The sequence below is a fragment of the Molothrus ater genome, chromosome 3 (genome assembly GCF_012460135.2).
Source record: "Molothrus ater isolate BHLD 08-10-18 breed brown headed cowbird chromosome 3, BPBGC_Mater_1.1, whole genome shotgun sequence".
In the NCBI taxonomy this organism is placed as follows: domain Eukaryota; kingdom Metazoa; phylum Chordata; class Aves; order Passeriformes; family Icteridae; genus Molothrus; species Molothrus ater.
The window spans coordinates 71,237,731-71,263,922 of record NC_050480.2 but is presented as its reverse complement, the minus strand read 5'-3'; the positions used below and the strand labels follow the sequence as shown (position 1 = coordinate 71,263,922).

The 26,192-nt window shown below is 41.3% G+C and overlaps 1 protein-coding gene across 2 annotated transcripts in view; it reads left to right on the top strand.

Moving 5' to 3' along the window:
• Window positions 1-26,192, top strand: part of KLHL29 (kelch like family member 29) — a 389,474-nt gene that overhangs the window by 121,424 nt on the left and 241,858 nt on the right. For both annotated transcript variants that reach the window (XM_036380168.2, XM_036380169.2), the window contains exon 3: window positions 25,865-26,170. In XM_036380168.2, coding sequence (XP_036236061.1) covers window positions 25,910-26,170 — 261 coding nt within the window. In that variant the 5' untranslated portion in view covers window positions 25,865-25,909. The remainder of the gene's footprint in view (window positions 1-25,864; window positions 26,171-26,192) is intronic.

The following is a 26,192-nucleotide window of genomic DNA, read 5'->3' as shown; positions in this document are numbered from 1 at the left end:
TTAATTATAGTTGTGCAAGTTTCTATACGGATGGCCCTAATTTCAGAATAAATATAGCCTGTATTGAGATAGTAAAAATCCACTTTCTAAAGAAAAAAAAAATGCAGCAAGTTTGGTTTTGGAATCTGAATGTTCACATACATTTGTATGGCAGTAATATGGGTGGGAGGTTGTTTATTTTCAATTTTTTTTTTTTTTTAATACTGGTTCTAATATATTAACTTAAAAACCCATTTCAGGCATTTGCAGTTTTACTCCCTCAGGTAAAATGTTCGAAGCACAGAGAAAAACTCTTGGACCTCCTTGTCATTTTTTTCACAAATTGTCACAAGTAAAAATGGGAAAAGCAAAGGCTAGGCTTTATTAAAAATTAAAAAAAAAAAAAAAAGAAACAAAAAAGACTCTAATATATTGCATATCTTGCTTTGATGAAGTCCCAGACTCTTTCCTGGTGAAATTAAAGTGGATGTTATAAAATGCCTGGTAACTCTGTGCTTGCCCTGGTCTCTCTGTGTTTTCCAGACCCCACAGGCACTTTCCTCACAGCTTCTGCTTTTGGAAGGTTTCTTTCTGTCTGTTGGTGATAATATCAAGGAGAACTTCATAACACCTGAACACAGTTGTTTTGATTTTTTAATTTTTTTTTCCTCCCTGAGGGTCTTGAGCAGCCTCTGCTTACCACAAATCTCCTGAAATCTGAAAATGAAGTTTTGTACTTCTGTATCCTAGTTTCTAGCTGTGTTTGCCCATAGCCATCCCAACATGCCTGTGACAAAGTGATGAGGGAACTCAAGTTAAAACTCTGGTTTAAAACACATCAAAACTGGTTTAAAACACTGTTCCTACTTTGGGTTAGGTGTTTTTGTTTGGTTTTTATTTTCTTAAAATGATCTTAAAAGCCCATTAGTTTCCCCACTGAGCGGCAGACAACCGAGGTGGAAAGGGAGGATGGTTCCTCTCCAGCTCCTCCTGGGCCAAGCTGCTAGGAAAGTATTCAACAAATGTTTTAGAAAGTTCCCTCTTTTGGCACCTCAAAAATCTCAGAATGGAACTGTAATTCTCCTGCACAGCAGGAGTTAAAGCAATTAGCTCCTCCTTTCTCTTAAATCTCCCTTGGGTTGTGAGATATTTAACATCTAAGTACTGACCACATCAGATAGCAGATATGATGGTGTGTAAGTAAAAATAATTCCGCAGACAGTGACATGACACACAGTGTGATGTCCAAAAAATACAGAGAACAACCAAATTATTTGTGTCAAAGGGAAGTTTCTGTTTACACTGTGGGGAGCTGCCAGTGCCATCCTTGCTGCTGCCAGGACGTAGAGGGAGAAATGGTTGTAGTTAAGGTTGGTCCTTAATGCTTGTCTCCTCCCAACCAATTCACTAACTTGACCTCCAGTCATGGGTGGACAACAAAGAGAACTATTAACTCTACAGTATGGAGAAAGAAGCTGAGAAAGAATTTAAGTTCCTGGCTTTCATTTTGTCTTACTAATTATTGTTGTCCAGCTGAAGGAGTCAAAAGGGAGGTTTCTACAGAAGTCCAGGGTCACTGAAGCCCTTGTCGGAACAAGGAGCTGCAAGTTTTAAATACGTCTTCAAGCTTGGCCTAGCAAAGCATCTCCTGCCTTCAGTCTTTCTCTTGGAGAAAAAAAAATCCGCATATATTTATAAAGCTTTCAGTGGTATTTTAACACTTTTATTCTCAGTGCTTTTAGTATATGCTGCTTAAAATGGGCATGTGTGCAGCCGCATTATCCGCCGCCTGAATGACAAATGGTTTATCAAGCCCTGACAGAGCACCCGCTTCATGCTGAACGGAGCAAGGCAGCGGCAAGGACTCTGGCTTCAGAGAGATTAACTTCCAGATAGGAAAATAATAATAAACAACAGCCCATAAGCAAAGGACTAGAAAAGAGGAATCGAGACCATAAAGCGGAATCACAATGATCCGAACGGACAAAGGAAAGCGGATTTGTATATCTGAGCTTGAAATATGATAAATGAGTGGCAGATTAACGTTGCTAGGCTCCATGATCGTAGCGAGATCTGAGAGAGGGAGACGTAGGAAGGGCGCTGCAGGAGAGCTGCAAATCTGACAGCAGCCAGGGAGCAGGGAAAGAGGGGGAGACTTGGGTGGGGGTGAAGAGTGCAGGTCCCCAAAGGTGAGGCTGGGGAGCTGCACCCTTGTGGAGGGTTTAGCAGGAGAGGGTGACATGGTCTGAGACACCTGGCATATATGTCAGGGGGGCTTAAGGCTGGAAGAAAGGTGGTGAGAACATCCAGTTTAATAATTTAAGCAGTATAAATTAACTATTTTAGTGCCTGAACTATGAACACCCCCAGGATTTTAAAAAGGGACATTTAAAGGATATCTCGGAATTCATCCTTTCACACTCAGATATTGGCATTCACATTTCTATTAGTATGTCTTGATGCAATTTTTCTCCCACATGGTGGAAATTCTTTTGAATTATCCAAGTCTTTTGACATAAGATCCTGTTTGGACCTGGACATCTGGGTTACCTTGGGCAGTTACATGAGTGATTGAAAGATACTGCTCACCTGATTATTCTGAAGAGTGGCTCCCAGACTGCTCCCTTGTTTTAGGGTCCTTTATTGGCTGGGGGGACTTGTAGTTTGGGGTGTAGCAGGCATTGAGCCTCAGTGGTAATTCCCAAGGTTATGCCAGGCTGTGAATGCAGTCCCTACCCTGTGCTCCTCATAGGGATACTGAGTATCTCATGCTGTGGCATGGGAGAAAGCTCACAGAGAGCCAGGGAAACGATGAAAGTTTTGATAGTAGTGCCACATACCACCTGTTAACCTTCATAAATCACCCTATTACATGCTATTATGGCCTAACAAATCACCCCGTTACAGCAAAGATTTTGATGTTAGTCCGTTGTGCCAATGCATTAATTAGAAATAGTTAATGGAAATACAACTGATAGCGTCTGAAGAAGCAGCATGGCCCAGTGGCTGGACTTGGATCTCAAACCTCTTGTGGCAATCCATTCATGACATAGTTTGGGACTTGAGTAGGTCACTCACTCCCTGCCTCAATTTCTCCATCTTGCCAAGGTCATAATCTACCCTGCTTTTATGAAACATTCCATGCTCTAGAGCTGAAAACTTTGCACCCTTGCTATATTTGGAAGAAGAATGGAAATGCTAGTGTAGTGATTGTATTTATTTTCAAAGAATTTGATTAAGAACTACAATTCAGATACTTTGGAGTGAACGTGCCCTGGTTTTTGCACCTCTGCTATGAGATGGCATCACTCTTGGAGAAATGTATGGATAATAAAATACTGTGAAATGACACTATTGCCAAATGAGATTGTGATGAATGGAGCCTTGTAGTATTAAATCTATGGGTACTTTACATTGTTATGACAATAATAGTTTGCACTGTTGTAATAAGTTCCACTTCTTCTTTTAAAAAATAAATTCAGTTAAACCTTAATGCATCTTCGAAAACATACCCTCCACTGAAATCAGATATACATCTCTTGGAATAAAATTGCTTTAAACATATATAAATGTACATTGTAGGGCATATCATAGGCAGTTGTGAAATAAATTATGTTTATCAGTGTGCCTTATGTAAAAAGACTGCAAATACATGTTCCTTTTTGTAGTTCAGGTTTGACACAGTCATTGCCATAAGTCTTTTGCTTTTAATAAACAAGATTACATTGCAGCTGATACTTAAAACTGTTTTATTAGAAAAAACAGGTAAAAAGCCCTGCAGTGAGGGGCTGGGGGGTTATAGAGAGCATTCTAGAGATTTTATTCTCCTTTCCCTAATTACAGATAAGGGGTGCCATGCTTACAGCTCAGCTTCACAGGCCCTTGAAGGATTTTATGATTCTGCAGCTGCCAGTGCAGTTTGTTGAAAATCTTTCATTTTCATAACGGGAGCTGGGATGAGACTCTATTCCTAAACCGGCAGGATAAAAGTACTTTGACTTAATAGGTGCCATCCGTGTTAAAAGGATGATTTTTAAGATTATTAGCTGGCATGACTAAGATTTATGATGCAATCTGCTTTTTTCTCTTCCTTAGTACAGATAAGGGGGGTTATTATTGTTAGTAGAAATACCTATTAAAATAAACCCCATGAAGCAGTTTCAAGGATTTGATAAAAATGAATATAAAGTTGATGCTCCCAGCTTATCTTTAACTCAAGTGATTTTCATGGGGTTATAACTCTTCTGGCATGGGATGAAGGAGCAGGAGTGTGATTTTTATCCTCTCTCTACAATAGGAGGGAAAACCAGATTTTGTATTCCTTTCATTAGCACATTACTGCTCATTACTGCTCAGGTTTGCTTCTGCAAGGGAGAGTTAACAGAGATTGCAGGTAGGTGGGAGAGTTGGGAATTTGCATGAATGGCTCGTTTTCAGGCTGCAGTCAGCAGTGTCTAAATGTCAGGTTCTGTAAGTACTTTTAGGGAGAATCTTTCCTGCCAAGGTCGTGCTCAGAAGAGCTGGAGAAGCTATGGGTGGGAGAAGCTTTAAAACATACCCCACATGATGCTTTTTGCTGTCAAACATCTGGGTTTCAGGCTTCCAGTCCTGCCTGCTGAGTCACCTCATCCCTCTCTCCTACTTGTTGCTATCCTCTTACATCTAAACACTGCCAGGGCTTGATCTGTCAGTCCTGAGGAGTCGTCAGCAGCATCAGCTGGGGATTTTGGCCACACTGTGTGTTTTTATATCTCTGCAGGTGTCCGTCCCAGGTAGAATGGGAGGGAATGATACTGAATTTGCACAAGAACAATAAGACATGCTATTGATTCTTTCCTTGACTTCCCAGCTTTTATATTTTTTTCATGCTTCTTATTCTATTCTAGGTTTTAAAGCAAATAAGCCACTTTTCATTCTTTTGCACCTCTTTTTGGGGTGTGTGCATTTTGCTGTTGCTGGATTGCTCACTCACAGCCTTGTATTCTGAAGTGATCTCCTGTACAGCATCTAGGGAAACCAAATTATTACTTTGATTTAACTAAAAGCTAAAATTTTTAGGTTTCCTTTTTTTGATTAAAGAAAAAGTATCAGTGTGAGTGACTCAGAAAACATTCAGAAAATATTGTTGCTGAATATTAAAGGAATAATATATAATTTGTCATTTTAGGAATTTTTTTTCTTCAAATAATACTTAATTTATTTTTTTAATTTAAACCTTTTGCATTTATGGGCCTTTCTGAGGATTTGGGGGATATTTGTAAAGTGCTGAGGGTTTTAAAAAAATATATATACTATTTGTGCTGTCCAGATTTTAAATGCTGTTGACTTAAAAAACTAATTAAATTAGTTTTGTAGTTTCCTTCTCTTCTGTGCTGAGTAAGATATATTTGCAGGTTGTACAGCTGAGCATGATCTTCTGTCCACAACAATGCTAGGGAATGCTGCATCTGCAAAAATATTATTTTGGCTTTTGGCTTCTTGTAGCCTGAAAACTTAACCTGGAGTCTAGTGACATTGGTTTGACCAATATTGATTTTGCTTGGCAATGCAATTTTTTCTTTTTCAGAGGATTTTGTTTCTGTTTCTTCATGTTCTGCATACTGCTGTTGAGGATTTGCAAAAGCAAAGGAGTTGTGCTCCCAAGGAACAAAAGATTTTGCATTGGTGGAAGAGCATGGGGATCATTCCTCAGCATTCAGATGCTGACTGAGAAAGGAGAGATTGTTACCAAAATTGATTTTGAGTTTACCATCAGTCCCGTGGCACAGCACACTGGGCCCTCCACAAGCAGGTTCTCCAATGCAGGGATTCCTGTCTTGGCAGAGCTCTGGGATCTTGTTAAAAGCATCAAGACCTGGCTCTGTCTGCTTTCTCAAAAGCCTTTTTGTGTCTTAGCCAGGTGGTGAAATGTTTTGGATCTGTTTGGTTGAAAGTTTCAGTGCCAGGTATGATCCAGTGATTTCTTGGAAGCTGGTGCAGTTTCCTCTCGGTAGTTTGGGCAGGGAGGTGTACGTGGTGTTGCTCAAACAGGTCACTTCAATCTACCCAGTGCCAAGCCTTTCATTCTCACTTCCTTCATATTTATTAAAAATGACTAGAGGGAAGTTCAGAACTTTTGTATCTGAGATGTGCTACATCTAATATGGTTGTCAGACAACTAAGAAAAAAGTCACTGGCTAATGAGTCTTAATTGTAACAAAACATCAAATCATTGTCACTTCTGCTGCAGTAAATGGCATTCATTAAATTAATCCACTCCATTACAGAAGTATTTTGCAGAGAATACCATGACCCAACTGCTTCTGTAACAGTAATAAGCTGAACATATCACTGTGGCACTATTAGGTATATTAGAAAGCAGTTTGAAGCATGGCTGCATGACCTGGAGCAACATCAGGAGGTCTCAGGTAGCATGTTTGAAAAAATAAGCTGCCTTAATTAGAGACAGGACCAAAGCAGAGCCTAGATGTGAACATTCCTGTAGCTTAGCACAGCAGGAAATCAAAAGCTGGATCGAGAACCTCTTTGGCTCCATTTGCAGAGCAGCACAAGCCAAAAGAAAACTTAGACCTTGAACTGGGAACAGGGGATTTAGAAATCTGAATATTGCTTCTTTTTCTTGACTCATATGATTCCCTTTTAACTTTGGAGCTAAACCCACTGTGCTGTCTCTCCTCTTTTCACCCAGTATCAGAAAACAGAGAACTGCATCGTTCCCCAACGCCGCTTTTACAGCGCTGCCATCAGAAATTTCTGGCAGGAGTTGCTTTGACTTTTAGCTGCATTCAATTTCATACTATATGTGTACATATACCCTAGGATGATATAGCGCCTTTGTAGCCGGGGAATGGCCTGCTTTATTAAACATCCCCCTTGCCAAGGGGGAAAATGAGCAGCCACAGTAAACACAGATGCAGGGAGGGAGGAACAGTCCGAGCCGTGTGGCAGCGCATTGTACCTGAGGAAAAGCGTCAGCCCTAATTGGCGCTGAGCGCAGCCCACCTACTTAGCGAGAGAGGCTGCCAAGAGCAAATTGCCCCGGTGCTCTGTGCGCCGTGCTGCCTTCCCATTGAATTCACTCAAATGGAAGGCTTTTGCCTTCATTTTCAAAACTCTCCATGTGTTGGCAAAACGCTGTCTTGGGGAGAGGCTCTCTGTCTAGAACAAAAACCTCCTGAGGATGCGTTCCCTACTTTGCCTCCTCCAAGGGTGGTGCCACTCCAATTCTTCTCGAAATTTGAAGATGACCGCGGGGGAGGAAGGGGGGTGTATTTGTTTTGGGAAGAGGGGATTTATTTATTTTTTTTCTGGGAAAACACATTTTGGCCCAGGAAGAATGAGCAAAATGACAATCTGTCTTGGAACTCTTAAGCTACTAAGCACAACATTCAGTGCTTATATGTTGTCACATTGCCAGCAGCGGGTATGCAGAGGCAGTGCAGAAGAGAATAAATTAATGTATGCCATCCTTAAAACAATTCTATTGAGAGCCAGTGCTTTGTTTTTACTTACAAATTCATAATCCCCTGTTTTGGCCCTTCTTTTGCACCCAAGCACTGAGATGTGGCAGGGATGCTCCTGGAACAAACTGCACTGTGGGATTAACTCCATGAATTCCATCACAAATAGAAGTGGTTGGTCGATTGGCAGGTTTTCCTGCTGGTTGCTTACATTTTCCCTTCTAAGCTGATAAAATTAATTGTCCAAAACTAAAGTCCCCTATGAGGGGTTAGCTGTAGACAGCTGAATTGGAACAGAATGGGGTTGCTGGTTCTCTTAAAGGTTTCTGCTCAATACCTAATTTAGGAAGGAACTTCTTTTGCCCCTGGTTTTTGGATGAAACTATGCTTAGAAATTTAATAAATTATAAACTTGTCACTTCCATTTCATCACTGCTACATTCCCACCTGCTTCTTCACCTCAGTTTCCTCCTCTCTACATCTGAGAATAGGATACGAGTCCTTTGTTTCTTTTTAATGTTGTGAGCTTGCCAAATTCTTGGTACATCAGGTCATTCTTGCTCACCTAATGATTTCACTTACGGATTTTAAGTTGGATAAAACAAGGTCAAAAAGGTCTAAGTACATAAGTAAAGGAAGTTTTGCAAATCACCTATTTGAGTCAGTCTTGTTTGAGGACTGGGGAAGGTCTTGGAGGAACTCTTCCTTGGACATGAAGCAAAGAGAGAAAGGAACCTGGATGTGGTAGAAGGTGGTGAGTAGAAATGGGAAATGTGGTGAGAATAAAGGGGAAAAATTGATTGAAAGATTAATTAACACTGGGGGAGAAAAGTGGGAAAAGCATCGGGGCTGCAGAGTCCTGGGTTTAAGCTGCATCTGAAGGTGGGTTGTTGTTGCTCCTTCACCCTCCCCAGCTTCCTCCAATCTAACTTGGGCTCTCCTTTTCTGAGCTTTCCTCAAGCCTTCCCTTTCATTCTGGGGGCCCAGTGCTGCCAGCGTAGAGAGCCCTGAGCTACCCCCAAGTCATGGCATTGGAGGGGTGAAAGGATGGGCACAGTACCTTTTAGAGGGCTTGTAGGGCCAGCAAGTATGATCGCTGTTTTCTTGGCTGCCTCAGAAAGACAAGTGGTTCAACAGTAGTAACAGCAGTAACAGCAAACTGTGTTTAGTACATTCCTGAAAAGGACTTTAATCCAGTGGTGTGTGGTATTTCCCTAGTTGTGACGACTGCGTGGTTGTTTTTCTCATTAGAAAAAACCAAAACCACAGTGACTTCATGAGTAAGGTTTGGCTTTCCCTCCACGAGGAATTCAATCTTGGCCATTTTGCTAGGTGTATTAAAATGCACAAGAAAATTGTTGATTCTTTTTTCTTCCATATGTGCATTACTGCCACAATATGACTTTGTGCAGACTTTACTGTAACCTGTACTTTAGCTGGTCAATGTAATTTATAACAGAAAAGCTACATATTATATAGTGCCAGAGCTTTCATAATATGTGTGTGTTGCCTCCACTCTGCTCTTTCATGGCAGTGCTACAAAATATTTTACCAGAATAAGTGTAAATCCTATAATCTTCAAAATTAAATGGGGAAAAAAGAAAAAAACAAACCAGCCTCCATCGAAGCAGGAAGGCAGAAGTCTGTACCTCATGTAGCAGCTGAGCATGGCGTTGCCTGAGGAAGGTAGTGGCAGGCTTGCTGAATTGCAAAAACACCAGCGCCCTCTCTCATGGTCTTTGGCTGAGATGTGGGTGTTGGCTAAGCCTGCCCAAAAGCTCTGTTAGAACATGATGGGAACGTGGTGTTCATTTTCCATGTCCTTGGTTGTTTTTCTCATGTCTCTCCAGCGAACTCCAGTGCTCTGTTGAGCTGAACCTGGAGTGACATTGGACATCTGAAAGAGCAGAGGATTATACCCACTCCTTGTCTTGGGTCTAAAGCTGGAGCCCACAGCACCACCTAAAAGAGAGCTTTAGCTCCAGTGCTGAGCATGGTGGGCTCATCGGCATCCAGTTTCTGGCATGGAAACTGAGCTCAGCAGATTTCTGTAATGCCTTGTGCTTCAGTTATATAGGGAGCCAAAGCTGGAAGCCAGACCCCTCAGCAGGATGAGTCACAATGTATTACCTCCCCTTGATGCTCAACTCAAAGCATCCCTGTGTTTTGGAGTGACATGACACCAGAGGATTTGGGCAGTGGTACCTCGTTTGGGAGTTTCCAGCAATCCTGCAGCGATAAATGGGCAAATGATGTTCCCTTTGGTTTATGCAACAGCAGGACATTGGGTACCTAAATAGCTTTGTTAGCAATAATGTGGCTTCCTGCAGATTCTCAGGTACATAAGCCTAGAGGGGTTTTGCACATGTTTAAATTGGATACAATGTCTGACCTCTGCTCTCTCTACCTGAGGGCATCTTCTAGTTTTGGTCCATATTTTTTCCATCCTCATCTCACCAGCTGAAGAGGAGGGATAATAACTTTCTTGACCTCAGAAGATTTTGTCAGTTTTAAACAAGTATCAAGGGTGTTTGGTTGTGGTAGCACCGGAGCAGTGTAAACAGTGAGACAGAACCCAATGACACAGAGAAGGCAATTGTGCAATATGCAGATTTATTTTTTGTTTATGTTTGGCTCCTACCATTACCATGTTTCTCTAAAATTCTGAGTGCATTTTGTGTACTGTTGATCTTGCACATGTGCCTGCATTTTGCAAAGGAATTAAAGAGATCCAGTGTAATGCCAGGAGCACATCCCCCATGTGAGTGGTGGGGGACTGCAGACTCCCTGTGCTGTTTCCCATGTGTGTTAGCAAAGGATGCTCTCGCACTCACTGTCACAGTATCTGAGGCTGGATTTGGCTTTCCATTCAGCCAACAGATGATGTTTCCAAAAAAGAAACTTCTACAAAATGGGGAGTCTCTGGGAGATAATTACGTCGTTGTATAAATAATGAGTAAGATATTATCTGCTAGCTCTATAGTCACATCCACGGAGAGAAGAGATGAGCTTTCTTCGAGGGCAGTAGAGTTCTCTCAGCTCAATTAAATGGACGTATAGTACCAGCCTGACACTGAACATTTGTTCCCATAGGAGCCTGTTAAAGGGAAATACAGTTAGTGTTGCATACAGCCTGTGTTTAGACCTCCTGCTTAGATTATGAAAAATGTTAAAGCTAAAAAAAAAAAAACCCTCATTATTTGAGTTCCAAAAGCTGCCGGCTCCTGCATGCTCCCTGCAGCAGGGCACACCTTTCGCACTGCCCGATTAGCTCCGTGTTATCTAGTTGCAAATGCCTGGCTTCACTATTCCTGTACTTTATTTTAAAAGGCTTTTGCTGTATGCAATTGAATGTACTGTAATCTTCTTATCAAATACCGAAGCTCTTTAGTGATGCCATTTTGAAATGTACTTCAGTTTTTAAATTGCAGATTCTTCTCTGGCTGGAAGGTCTCTGTTCTTGGTTTAGGCAGGGGTTGAGAGAGAGCGTGTGTGTGTATGTATGTGTGTGTGTGTGTGTGTGTGTGTGTGCGCGCGTGCATTTGGCTATATATAAATGCCTGAAACATGCTGACTCCTTTCCTGATAATGTTCAGTTGTGGGTTTCCCTCTAAAACACTGGAAAAGGAAGACAAAGCTTCTGGGTAGGGTTGTGAAGCTGGTAGCTGCCCTCCTGGGTAATTTTGGGGTGCTTTTCCTGTGTTTTTGTTGTTGTTGTATTTAGAACCTCCAAAGAGCTAAGTTCTCTCCGAACAAGAGCAAGGATTCTCATTATTATTTATATTATTTTAAGTGAAAGAACAAGGCTGGTCTAGTATTGAGTACGGAACTGGAAATCTGAGCTCATATATTCTGGTCTCACATCTGTCAGTAACTTGTGATGTGACTTGAAACAAAATCACTTAACCTGTGAGTCTTTCCCTACCTGTAAAATGGGGTTAAGATAAGAGGGATACCATAAGCATTAAATATTTAATGTTTGTAAAGTGCTTTGAAGACAAAGAGTGCCACAAAAATGCTTATCATTGTCTTAAAATACAATGAACTGGGTAACCTTGTGTGGGAAAAATTTGCTAGATACTGTAACTTTACAAATGAAGACCAAAGCAGGAGAAGAAAGGACATCTTGCAAAATTGAGTATTAAGAATTTTTTACAAAATGCACTGGAGAGTCTGTCTCTAAAGAATTAGCAGAGGAAGTCTTCAAGAACATTGAAAATACTTTCAGAACATCATAGGATTCAGCAAGTTGGACTTTCCTGCTAATAAAGAAGAAAAGAAGGGAAAGTTCTCAACAAATGGCTCTGTTTAGCCTGGTCACAGTAATCAAGCATGTAATGGGGCCATTATGGGAATGCTGGGAAATAAGACATCTAGTTATAGACAGGCATTATTTCAAAGTGTATGTCTAATCCAACCTCAGTGGATGTGATTACTTACCTAGATGATCAAGGAAATGGTATGGATATGTACTTTATTCAGGAAAGCAACTGGTAGAGCGCTCCATCTGTGAAGATCATTCCAAGCAGCTTGTTCACTTACATCAGCTTACAAATTGTTTGCAAGTGGATAGGCAAAAAGATAATAATAGAATGCATTGGAAAAAAAGTGAAAGAAACTGGGAATGCACATGTCTTCAAAGCATTAAATTAAGCAAACCCCAGCATTTGAAATTATGTAGAAGGTCTTCCCCATAAGAAGATGGTGTCTTTCATAAATACACTAATATATTGCAGATACAGAAATACTCAGTCCTTTCTGTCCCTCCTCTCTACCTCTACAGAGGATGAATGCGTGAACTTCCTGGGAGATTCTGGGAAAAACTTCAGTATCGGCAGGGCTGCAGTTCCTCCAGATAAACCTCTTCCAGGATGGATCCTCCTCCACAGGCTGCAGCTCCTGCCTGAATCCTGCTTCACAGTGGATGCCTCTCCATAAGGAGAGGTCTTCCATGGGCTGTAGTGTGGGTACATGGGGGGAAAAACCAGTGCTGGACATGGACTTCTTGCAGGGGCATAGTAATAGGACAGGGAGGAATGACTTTAAAATAAAAGAGGTTTAGATTGGATATTAGGAAGAGATTCTTTATTGTGAAGATGGAGAGACACTGGCACAGTTTGCCCAGAGAAGCTGTGGCTGCTCCATCCTACAAGGGTTCAAGGTTGGATGGGGATTGGAGCAACCTGGTCTAGTGGAAGGTGTCCCTGTCCGTGGCAAGAGGTGTTGGAAATAGAGGATCTTTGAGGTCAATTCCAACCTAAACAATTCTGTGATGATCCTATGGTCAGCTTCCATTATGGTCCTCTCCATGGGCAGCAGGGTCACCCCTGCTCCAGTACTGAGAGCACCTTCTCCTCCTCCTCCCTCTTTGATCTTGCTATCAGCAGGACTGTTTCTTATACTTTTGTTTTCCTTAATCCTCATTGCCTGTGCAGTGTTCTTGCCCTTTTCTTAGGAATGTTTCACAGAGGCCCCACCAGTTTGGCTGCAGGGCTCTGTGGTTCCCTGCAGTGGGGACAGGGAACTGGATGTGGGCAGCACAGGGCCACCCCTGCCTCCCCCTTATAGAATCCCTGCAGCTTCTCCCGGTCAGAGAAACTGCAAGGAAGAAAGGTGTTAAGAGATACATGAGTGTACATTCAGTGATCAATAATTTTACATTTTTTCCCTTTTTTTTGAGAGGGAACTGTTGTGGTGCTCGCAGGCAAGCTTAGGCGTGTGTTATAACTTTATGTACGACATTGCTGGTCCCTGTTTGTGCCCGGCAGGCAGGCTGCTGGAGGAGCCAAGAGACCAGAGCAATTGTAACAGCCTCCTGCGCTTTTTGGCCTAAAAATCTATAAATTTATAAGACTTACAGGAGTGGTGTGGTGACTCATCCATGCAGCAATCAAGGTGTCACAGCAAATCAAAAGTTTCCATCTCTTCTTTGAGACGGGGATTCGGAGAAAATGCTGACGGTAATTAAAAGAATTGCTCATCCCTGGCTGTGAAGCTGCGGTGTGCCTCATAAGATATGCATCTTATCTCCAAACTATTTATGGCCCTGTCTTGGGTAGTGCATGCTGGCACCCAGAGCTGTGGAGCAGGACGTGGCTTCCCAAAGCGGGGTGTGCTGCTGGCACCTCATGCCTCATGGGGCTGGATTTGACATATGATGTTTCCCCTGGTGTCCAGAGCTCTGACTTGGTTCTCTCAAATGCCATCATCTGTTGGGATTATTTACTGGGAGTGCAGTACCTGTGCCTGATCTTCCCTTGCCTGCTTCTGTTGATGCCTAAGAATTGCTTAGATGATGGTAATTCTCAGTGTCAGCCTTTGACCACTGTTTGTGTCTTCACAGAGAGCCTGAATTTTAAGCCAGACTGATTAGTTAAGCTGCAACAGCATCATTGGATGGATGCTTCTCGTAAAAGCTGTAAGGTTTTGCATGTGAGGAATAAATTCTCATAGTGATGTCTCTGTAATATTTTCATTTATGTATCCTTGTTTTGTTTTGGATCTCTGAAAACAAACTCCATAATAAGTTTTGTAGCAGTAGTAAAATAATTTGTTTCAACAGCTCACTATTAGATGTCACAACATACTTTTGGTTATCCTTCTTATGTGTATGGGGAAATGGCAACGTGAAGAAAGATTAATCAATCAGGAAAATGATCTGTTATTTCCCTTCTCTTTTCATCTGTTCCAAAAACCTGATGGGCTTTGAGGCAGTGTCTCTAAGCAATGCATATAATGTATGCCGTTACTGCATGCTCAGCAGCCAAATGCAAACATTGCAGAGTAGAAACACAAGGTTTATCTAAAAATAAACAAAAAGGAAACAGAAATCTGTACTTCAGATTCTACACACAAGCTGTTCAAACAGTAAGATCTTAATAGTAGATTTAAAAGTGTCAACAGCAATGGCCTTGTGTTTTTGCATGGTTAAAACTTGTCAGCAAATGCAGTCTTTTGAGTGATAATAACACTAAAAGGCTTACAACAGACTGTCCTTGGTGTACTGCAAAACAAAAAAACCTCACAGGAACAACAAGTATCTGTTGACCTGGGGTCAGCATGGGAATCGCAGGTCACTCTTGTAGGCTGAGAAGCTTCTTGAGGAAAGAGCAAAATCCATGAAATCACTGCATTGCTTAACCACGCAAGTGGAAGGTCAGAAGGGAACAGACCTCTTCAAATTATATTTAGTAACTATGAAGATTTTGCTTCTAGTAGTCGCTTTGCACTGCCCAGTATTTTTCCCCCCTTACTCCCTGTGCCTCCTCAGAAAAATTTCATCTGATCCAATCCGAAGGTAATCACGTACTCATCAGCAATTTTTCAGCAGACCAGACAAAATTATTCTAAAAGCAAAAAACAAATTATTTTGCTCTACATGTGTTTATGGACAGATGAGCCAGGCCAGATCCGTTCAAGAAGATGCAGGGATGGGATGGTAGCAAATAAATATGCAGTGCTTCCAAATATTAAACTGTCCCCCAATGTGCTACTGTAAATTGAAGTGAGTACTGTTGCTGTTAAGGTTGGCTTTACACATATTTTTTGCTGGTGTTGACATCTACTGGATAAATTTGCTACTGACAGGAGGAATATGCTCTGTTTCAGAGAACAGGAGAGTGCTGTCCCCTCCTCTCAGCTCTGTCTTGAACAGTCATACATCCTCACCACTGCCTTTTTTGTTGTTTTTTTTTTTTGTTGTCTTCTGTTCCCAAAATGGTCCTGTGAGCAAAAATTCAGTTTAAAGATAGTAAATGGCAAACACATTTGGGCAACAGACTGATGAAACAGCTGCTGTCTTTCTCCCATAGACCTGGATTTTTCTGTTTTGCCCGAGGCAGTAAAGGGAAATTAGTTTATTAGTTTCACGTTGGTCACTGGTGAATACATCATCCTCCCTCACAAAAATAACACTTTAATTCTGCTTGATTTGAAATAATTGACCGATCAGGAGTGAGGCATGTGAAGGGAGCTACCAAGACGGAATTACACCGTTGGGCTGGAAGATCAATTGTTGGGGAGGAGAGCTGAGACACTGCAGCCTTATATTACACCTGCCTGTTTATTACACTTGGCCTGAGGGGAAGGCAATGCACCATTCTGATCTGTTGCCTCGGAGAAGTACGGATGTAAAATGAATGCAAAATCAGGGAAGAGCAAGTTGGGTTTTTATGTTAATACATTTTATATTGATATTGAGGACATTTCAGTAAACGGAGCTTCTAGTTTATAGAACAGCATATGTGTTTTTCCTTTTCTCTCTGCCAATATACTTTCCTAAATGTGGTTTAATTTTTATTTTTGTTAGCTTCTCAATAATACTTGTAGTGATTGACTGGTAGCAGTAGCACAAATACTTAGTAAAATTAGTCCCACTGGAAGATTACTCAGATGCTAGAGCTCTTCTTACTCTTCCTTCCTCCGCTCTTTCTGCCTGTTTTAATGATTTCATTTTAAGAAAAACGACCTGAGGCACAGCAGTGAGAGAAAAAAAATAAAAGTCTCAAGAAAAAACAATAGATAGACTTATGTTTGGCAAATCCTGGAACAGAAGCAAGTCCAGATGTTTGCTATACAGGCATTTGGCATGTATATAACAGCCTCAGTACAAGACTGCATATAGAGTTTTTGACAGCTTTGGTGGAATGAAAATGAATTATTGCTATTCAGAATAAAATGCAAAACATTTTGGCCAGTGCTTGCAAATCTAGCAGTTTTCAACTTATATATTTTACTAGATTCTTGGTATTTTTAAATGCATATTTAAGTAGGTGCTTGGCAAACATGATTTGATTTCTCTGTAGTATTGAAAGGTTCTACATCACCTAACATATCTTGAGAGGGATATGGTGAGTGGTTCATGATCTGTTTATTATTTGATCCTGTTACTTCTAAAGCAGCTAATTAAAAGCTGCAGACCTCTGGCCTAGAAAAGGTGGGCTGCTGATTTCCTGCATTCAGCAAACAGCCTTCATCCAGCAGCTGAAAAGATAAAACATGAGTCACTTGGGCCAAATTTAAATGAGATGCAAGAAAGGGTGGTGGAAGAAATGGTAACAGGAATAGCTTTTAAGAGGCAGAGGAGCAAGCAGAGAGGCAGTTAACTTTGATACTGCTGTGGTATTAATTCATTAGCATGGTGGCACTGTCCCTCTGGCTCTTGACGCATCGCCTTTCAAAACAAAACATAAATAGCAAGTGGATGTAAGTGATACTTACTCTATTGAACCAGTGGAAAATAAAGTCAGTCCATTTTATGAAATTGGTTAGGCCACGAGAGGTGATGAGCTGTGACTGCAGATGGACAGATAACGTGGGCTCTGGCCAACTCCAGTGCCATGCGCTGTGAAGGGAATGTTTTGATCCAAAAGCCCCAGGTGTCTGCCCAGTATTTCCAGCCAGATAAAGGGGTGATGCTGAGTGCTGATGGACTGGTACTAATGGTACCAGTGCCATTAAGCAAAAAGATGGAAGTACAGAAATATGCAGAGAAACTCCTCTCCAGACTCTCCATTATCTCTGAAAGAAGAGCAAGAATACAGGTGTCTCTTTAAGTGAAGAGCAAACTTTCTGAATGGAGGCTAGTGGCAGTCACACATTTAGGGCACCAGAAATTGGAAGAATTAGTTATTCTCTGTGGGTCAGAGATGCTGTGTTTTCTCTGGGAATTCACTTATTTACTGGAGGATTGTGATAACTGCACCTTCATAGCTCAGATGCCACAAATCATGTTAAAGCCTTGAAGGTCTTTGGATGCCTGTCACTATGGACTGTGCTAGTCTCATGTTCAGTAAATGTAAATAACATTTTACATTTACAACATGTAGATGTGACACTTAGGGCTTAGTGGTGGACTTGGCACTGTTTAATGGTTGGACTTGGTGATCGTAAAGATCTTTTGCAACCTAAATGACTCTGATTCTATGATTTAATGTTTATTTTACTTTTTTTCCTGAGGCAATTTTCATGGAATAACCTCTTTTTATATACCAGATGGTTAGGGACTATTTTGTGTTGTAAGTGTACATGTGCTCTTGATTTGGAGGAGTGATACATGTCTCCTTTTAACAAAATGTATGTCAGAAGATTCTGTGTGGTCAGAGGACATCAGTCCTGAAAGAGAAAATTTATTACTTCACCTGGTGCTGGCTGAAGCTTTTTAAATGTGAACAGTGATGGGGTGGGAATGACCCAAAAATATCATCTAAGAGGGAAATTTGAAGTACATTTTCTTTATTACAGCACTCTGCAGCACTGCAAGTGATCCAGATATCTTATGCTGTAAAATACACTGCATTTAACCCTTACCTTGGCAGAGAGCTTTCTCCTGTAATAGTTTTGACTGATTGATCAGGCTTCCTTTAGGGTCTGGAAGATTGAGAACAGCAGTAAACAAAAGGAAATTTCTTCTGCCTTGTCCAAAATGTAATTTGAAGACCTAGTCCCTTTCTCCTCCCACCCCCCCTCACCCACCTCAGAAACCATTCCCAAAAAACCCAAAATCCTGCTAATTAAATTTTGTGAGATTTATTTTGTGACATTTGGCAACACTGACAGTAGCTTATTCTACATTTCTGCTTTATTAACTATGAAGTCTTAGGCAAGATTAGGTATGTCAGGTCCTGGCAGCCACTTCACACATTTTGAGAAGATGGCCCATTTCCCCAGAAGAAATCCAGTCGTGTCCCTGTCTCCCCTCCCCACCTGTCCCCAGCAGGCACCTCTGGACCCCGGCCACCAGTTGTCATCCTGCCAGCCCCCGTGCCAAGGTGCTGGCCACCGGCTCTGCCGTACAAGTCTTGCTGCACAAAACCTGCACGAACTGGCCTTTAACACGGCAGCTCTTGGCATTTGGTTTCCTTTCGTTTGCTTTTCATGCTAATGAGATAATTTAATTAGGGAAGACAATGTTTTGGGCAGTGTTTTGCAAGCAGGAGTGTTACAGAGGGACATCGTTTTTCTCTCTCTCCGTTTTTAACAAGGCTGGGTTCCAGACACTGCCAGCTACCCTGGACCCTGCAGAGACATCTGAGGAAGTTATTTTGCTTTTGTGTAAAGTTCTGTTGGATTTTAATTTATGAAAATTCTGCATAAAATTCCAGTCTTGTTGCTGTAGAAGGTCCTTGGATCGACCAAGAATCTGCAGCAAGTGGCTTCTAGAATTTATTTTGGGGGCTGGAGGGTGTTGGGGGTTGAATTTTGTGCTGAGTTTTTTTGTAAGATTGCGGGGATGGTTTGCAACAAAGCCATGGAGAAGAACCATATCAACTATGAGATCTTTCCAGCAGAGGCTTGAAGAGAGAGAAGTAGATTTACTTGTTTTCTCCTGGAGTTAGGAATTTTATTCAAATACATATCCCAAACCAGTATATTTTGACATATTTTCTATCAATTTATAATTGATGATAAGTACATCTGAAGATGGAAGCCTTTTAGAATAGTCCAAGAAACTTGTTTGGTCAGGAGCATCTGCAGAAGGAGACCCCTGCACCTGGTGTAAACTTCATGAGTTTGTGTCTGTCCAGGTTTGGCAAGCAACAGGACTCAAGACAGGCCTCGTCTTCACCTTCTGTTCCAGCAGCGTGAGCATCAGGACCACCCCGAACCTTTGGGAGCTTTTCTCACCCTGCCAGTGCTCATGATCTATGAATTGAAGGATGTGTTACCCAATCTGCTCAGACTGTAAAAAAATTAGTATCTGAAAAGCAAATTACTATAGATAGGAAATGATCACAGTGAAGATAAATTTCCTAGAAGCTTAGTAATAAACCATACACTTAGAGATTTTTTAGTAACCCCGGATTTAGGAAGGTTATATTCTGTCACCTGTGAAGGAAAGAAACTCCAAGGTATGGTTTCATTTGCATCATGGCTGGGTTTTTCTTTTTTACTTGAATAGTCTAGTTTATCTTTGTACTTACAATATTTTGAGATAGCAAAGCAAAAATCTCTTTTTTTTTTCTTTCATAGTGATCTTTCTGCTGAGAAGACACCGTTGTGTTCATGCTCAGATTTTTTTTGTAATATGTCCCAAAGCATCACCACCTCCAGCATATATTTGGAAAATTAAATCCTATATAATCTCTTTAATCTACTGCTCCTTTTTCACTTACAGGGTTAGGATTTGGGCTTTTTTTTTTCTTCTTTTTTTTTTTTTCTTTAAGATCTGATTGTAGCAAAGCAGCTCAAGTCTCTCTGCCTTGTCTTGGATTTTACAAGAGCTTTACAACTGTTTACAAGACTAAATCAGGGGTTTACAGAAGTAGACCTTGCTTGATAATAAAGTTGTTTCCTTGCCTCTCAAATATTTCTGGATCTTATCTTTCTACACAGCTGCTTGTAGTTCAGCTTTACAGAATCTCTTGATTGCATTCTTTCTGCACTTGTCTAACAGAGAGTTCTTTCACTGAAGTCACCCAAACAGAAAAAAAAAAAGTAGTTGAGTAAAAATTGTGAAAATGGATTAGTCAGATCCATGTAGGCTTTTAACAATGATTCTATATGTGTCTAAGAAAGTCTTTGTAGGTTATAAAAAATGTTGAGCTCGAATAAAACCTTTTGCTTGGCACATTGCTGAAGAGTTGCTCCTGAAGCTGCTAGGACTGCTAGTACTTTGTTTTATTTTGATTTTCTTGAAGATGTGTACAAATATGACCTGACGATTGAGTTATATCCAGAATTTATGGAAAGGCTGATATATTTCAATGTGATTTTGGTGCCATGTGCATAAATTACATCTGCAGACCTGTGCCTGGGGAGAGGTTGTTGTGTCGGTAGGCTCTGATAAAACTGCATGTCGTAACATTTCCCCTGCAGCATATATGTGAAATCATTCAAGCTTAGGTACTTAGACATCTTCCTTTTTATCAGTTACAGTGCTCCATGCTAGATCTGATTCCAGCAAATCTCTCTTCCTCTTTTTTTTTTTTATATTTTTTTAATGTGTGGTATAAAAAAAAAAAAAGGCATTAGGTGCACTTAACGGCTTTTAAAGCTCTCTGATGGGCTATTTTACCTGTACTTCCATTTATCCTGTCTGAAAACATGGAAGATTATTTAGCTGCGTATTTTAAAGCTTCAGGTTCTTTCTCTCTCCTTTTCTGCCATTTCCCTAATGACCATGTCTCCACTTCCGTCACTGTCTCCCAACATCTCTCGCCTATCATGTTTCTGTAATGTTATTATTTAAAAGGTAAATTTAGAAACAAATGCTTACCCAGGAAAAATTTAAATTAAAAGCTTGACCTTTATTTTTGAAGTCACTTAATGAAGTTGACTAATAGTCTAAGAAATCTGATTCTCCAGCTTCAGACTGGCTGAAAGCCTGTTTTTCCTTATATTTATATCTGTGGGGACAGGCACTTTAAGGAGACCTTGACTAGATAAGCGTGGAAAGCAGGGAAAGAGCTGCTCCAAGGCTCGAGCCCGGACTGTCATTTAGAGGAACATGAATAGGAAGCATTTTTTCTGCAGAACAGTGAGTGTTCTGGGCTTGGGGGAAGAAGGGCTGTGTTTAAATGTATCGAGCATAAAATGAAATGTTAACCACTTGAGTTTAATAAATCTGCAGCAATGATCTGTTTGAACCTGGTAAGAGCCCTGAGGACAGCACGCTGCTATCTCACACGCCACTGGCCTTTTCCTTTCCTCTGTGTGTGTGTGTGTAAGCCGTGGAAACAAGGAACAAATGAGCTTGCATAAGAGATGTGGTGAAAAATGAGTACCAGGAGGAGGGTGGTTTTGTGCTAAGGAGGTCGGAGGATTTCCAAATGGCCAAAGTGTTCAGGGTAAATTTGAAGGCTGGATGTTGTCATCTGTATAAGTGCCCTACATTTGAGTCCCGAAGACACCCACATTTTGCCAAAAAACTTTCTCAAATATTGTTTTTGAGAAAGTTGTTAGTATGAGATATGTCTAAAATTCCTGGTTGTAGAAAAAGTTACGTTCTCTAGCAGGGTTACACTCAGATTCTACTTTGCCTTGAGAGCCATAGGTTTAAAGTAACTTCTTTTAATGGTCTCTCTCACCTGTTGCTTTGCATGTTTTGGCCTTGTCCCATCCCTCAAAAGGTGTTTGGTATTGTTTCATCAGTCTGTTACCTTGTCCTGGTCTACCCTCCCACACCCATCTTTCTCTGAAAGTAAATGATGGGGGAAGAGGTCAGGTGCATGTATAATCCTCATGCCTGGCTCCTGCATAACCCCTGTCTGAAACAAAGTGGGCTGTGTTCTGGCAATCTTTTTGCAGCACATGCACAGTGATGCAGTCTGGGGGACTTCTTGCCTTGCCATATCACTAAATCTCATTTTACATTTGTCATGGGATTTGTATTTACCTCTGGTTGCTCAATCTCTCTTCTTTAGCTTATAGCCCTTTCCACAGCCCTCCCTTCATACCAATTTGATCTCCTTTTTTTGCTTTGAATTTATCAGTTTATCCAGTAACTGCTATGGGCTTCTTTCTCTTTTTTCCTCTCTCTTTAGTAGGGTGGGGGATTTTTTTCCCCTTTAAGAGAGTTTTTGTTCCTTTTGGCTGCACAATACAATCCTTTGATTCTGTGTGACAAACGGGAACGCGTTTCCTTTCTAGTAGAGATTAAAGACACTCAGCTACTCCAGTGATTACATCTTGAGTAGAGGGTGAGGGAAAGCCTGTCTCACTGACTTCACCACCTTCTCCAGACAGTGTGTCAGCTGAATTGGGTGTACAGAGGGATTTTCAGCAATAACAGGGTGCAGTGTGCCTCCTCATGGACTACGAGTCTGAGATGCACAAATCATACATTCTCTCTCCTGCTGACTGTGTCTACATCCTGGGTTTATGGCTCTGATGTAGGGTAGACATATCTGAGATAGCTCAAAGCTTATCTGCTCTAGTACTGGCTCCTGCATGTGACAGTGTGGAGCATCATGCTAGCTGAAAAATCAACTCCACAACTGAGGTTGATAGATCTGTAATTAGCCAGGGCTTAGCTGGCCCAGTGTCTAAAAAACAAGGTAAAAATCTTCTTTCTCTTCCTCTGTGCTGTTTAGAGGGGTCTAAAACTAGGTAAGAGAAAATGTCTACACATGAATGTTGAGGGAAACTTCCCTTAAAAAGGTAAAACCACATGAATTAATTGTAACTATTGGTGTTGATGTTCATAAGTATTAGGCATTGATGTTTCTCCTCTCTGTCTCTGCAAAGGGACAGAGAGAAGGAGAAACAGAAAGAACCCTCAGAAAGGGTTCTTTTTGTTTTATTTTGTTTTGTTTATTTTTAGGGGAAAAAATCTCAAAGAACATGCCTGGAAAATTGTAGCCTAAAATCAGATATTGTGGAACTGGTAGTGACAGGGTTAGGGTTGTGGCTGGACTTGATGATCTTAGAGATCTTTCTCAACCTTAAGGATTCTGTGATCTCTGACTGCAGCGACTGCTGCCCTCCCTGCTGTTTGAGTGAGGTTTCCACTGGCCTCCATCTCTGCTGTTTCTCAAGATGGTTTATGCTGCCCTGCGTCAAGTTCTGTGCAGAGGAATGTGATGATTACACTTGACTCGGGACACACTGCTGGAGAAGTTTTTCTTATGAATACAGAATATGTTTAAAGCATTATTATTATGATTGTGATCCTCAACATCAATAGTCTAGACAAAGCATAAACTCTGGATCTAAAAATACACTTAAAAATTAGCTAGTCTGTTCACAACCCATTTCTTACCTCACCCAGCAGCTATTTATGAAAACATTTTCTATTCTTTCTAATTTTAAATAGCAAGCACTAGCAGTTGAATACCCATTTATTAGATAGTTATCCCCTCCGGTTTTTCTGCACATCTTGTCACTGTCAAGTAACTTTGTACCCAGACAAAAATGACATCTTGAAACAAGTAGTGTATATTTAATGCAATGTATTGGGGGAAAAAAAAAGAAGAAGAAATAAAAAAGAAGAAAAAAAAAAGAAGACTGATGTTCTGATGTTTAGCCCCAGCTTTTATTTTTTCGTTGGATATATGAAGTACAGTAGCTGGACTGAGAAGTGAATGTGCTCATGAAGAGGGTGTTGGGTTTTAAGTAAACTTCTTAATGCATGGCTTAGTCACAGGCTTTTTTCCTGCTCGTTATTGACGTGCTTGCCTGTCAGTCTCATCTGATAGAAGAATTGCTGGGGGCAGGGTGCCTGGGATCGTGTGGCAAAAACTGCTTGCTATTGACTTGTGTGCATGTGTGCTGCTGCTCTCTGCTGAATGAAATGTCAGATGTGCTCAGGAGTGTGGGTGGGGGAGATGTGATTTGGTTCTCCCTGGTTGCCTTGTCAAGGAGTACACTAATACAGCTAATGGAGATCCTCAGGCTCGAGAGGAGAAGGGCATTCAGTTGACAGCCACCATCCAAACAGTCACAAAAGATAGCTTCATACAGCAGTGGGGGCTGTTGGGATTAAAAAGAAACTCTTTTGAAGGCAAGGAATAATAAAGGATATTTTGAAATTGCAGCTTGCAGTTTGCAGGCTCCTTTTTGCCTGACTTAGCAAAATGGTTATAAAACAAATGAAAGAGTGGTTATATACCTGTGGAATTTCTAACCTTTAAAGACACTGTGTTTAGGTACTGAATTTATTCTGAGATAGTATTCACTAGAGAAAAAGTTTGCTTTCTTCACCTCTACTAAAAGAAAAGGTTCTTTTTCACTACAGCAGCTTTCACAGCGCTGGTTTCTCTGGGTTTTCCTGTGATCATTGTACAGCTGAGCTCACATGGTCCTCTGGAAAATACAGAATTAGCTTCTGAATGAAAGTATCAGATGGCCACAAGAATGAAAGACAGAGGAATCTAAGTAAATAACCGGACCATCAGCCCTCAAATCATCAAGACAAACATTGCATCACATTCTATTAGAGAAGAAAATAGTTGGGTTAAGAGGAATGTTAATTTTGTGGTCAATACCAACTACACTATGGTGTGGTCTCCAGTGTGGGTTCTTGTGGAGGTGCTCATTCTTGGAGAGGGACATCAGATATGCAGCTTATTGGGAGATTTGGTTAGGTAATATACCTTTATATTATTGAATTTTTAACTGAGGAAAAGTATTCTTTGTCTCAACTAGTGAACCAGCTCTCAGCTACTCTCAGCTCTCTAGTGAACCAGGCGAATCTTTCATCCTTTAGGCATAATGATTGGTTTTGTTTGCCTTTTTAATTTCTACCAGGTGAATAACTAATATTGGCAACAGGCACACTGTTTTATAACACTTCTAAGTTTTTTATCTTTCTTAAGAAGCTTCTTACCTTCATGTTTCTGGGTGAGTTCAGTTCTGGCTCCCTCCACAATCCTTATAAACAGATATTCTTACCATCCATTTTTGTATCTAAGAATTTGTGAAGCAACATTGCTTCCACTGACCTGATGTCATTATTACAAATAACTTAGTGGATCGTGCGATGCAAATAAAATAAATCAGGTGCTGCAGTGACCTAGATACTCATTATTTATTTATGGAAATAAATACATTTAGAATTTATTCATACTGTTTCTTCTATTGCAAATGCTGTAAACTTTCGCTTACTCAGAGGTCTGCTGGGAAAATAGCATTATTGCCACCATTCTGCACATTAGAAGACCTTGCCAGGAAGACTTCAGTAACGGCTCTAGGCTATGTAACATTTAATTATCAGAACTAAGATTAGATGTTGGGAGTCTTGACCCACAACATTGTGTTTAGACATCCTTCACCTGGCAGATACAATCTGTAGATAACAAAGACTGAGGGGTGATAAGGACAGAGTGATCATAGAACAACTTGGTCATAGATCACCTATGTGTATTAGAGTTTAAAGTCTAGCCAGAAGCACAGGAGGAGACAGAACATCTTGGCCTGCCTCCTGTAGAGCATCCTCGCTGTGGGGAGGTGTCACAGAGTGAAATATTCCTGCAGGAGCTTCCAGTGAGGAGTCTAGCAAACAAGGGGCTATGTGAAGCAGTATTTGGCTTTGAAAATAGAAAAGTAATGGGTAGATTTAGCAGGTAGATTTTTTTTCTCTTTGATCTTTAGTATCTATATTTGGTCATGTGTCAGATACAGAAAAGTGGCTACAGAAAAGAGCTGAAGGCTACTGAGAAAATGGAAAGATGGAGCTGTTGGGAATGTTTTCCTGTTGTCAGAACATTGAATTATAACTTTCTTCTAACTTGGCTTTTCACAATTTGTGTGCTTTTGCTTGTTATTTTGATGAAGAGTTTGGGCAGACGGTGTTTCTTCAGGTCTATGGGACTGAGCTCTCTCTCCACTGTGTCCTTGTACTTGTCTAGACGTTCAGCTGGGAAAAGAGGAGAAACAGTGCTCTCCTAAGGCAGAGAAGGCACGACAGGGTCTTGCCTGGTGGTTGCAGAGCACAGTCCCTGTGCTGGGCCCTCATCCCTAACTCCTCTGTGTCCTTAACCTTCCAGGCAGGCTCTCGAGTTCCCCCTGAGACGCAGCTGCCCTCCAGCGCCATGTCACGGCACCACAGCCGCTTTGAGCGAGATTACCGTGCGGGCTGGGAGCGCCGGGACTGGAGCTCCAACGGGAACCATGTGGGCAGCACCAGCTGCAGCAGCGCCGCCAGCACCACCAGCAGCTCCCGGCCCGGGCTGCTGCCCCTGCCCATCGTCCCCGCGCGCCTCCCCACGCCGGCCACCGCCGCCTGCACCACCGGCAACAGCGAGGTCATCACCAGCCTGGTGGCCAACTCCTCCCCAGCTTCCAGTACCAAAGTAAGGATCTAGATTTTTTATT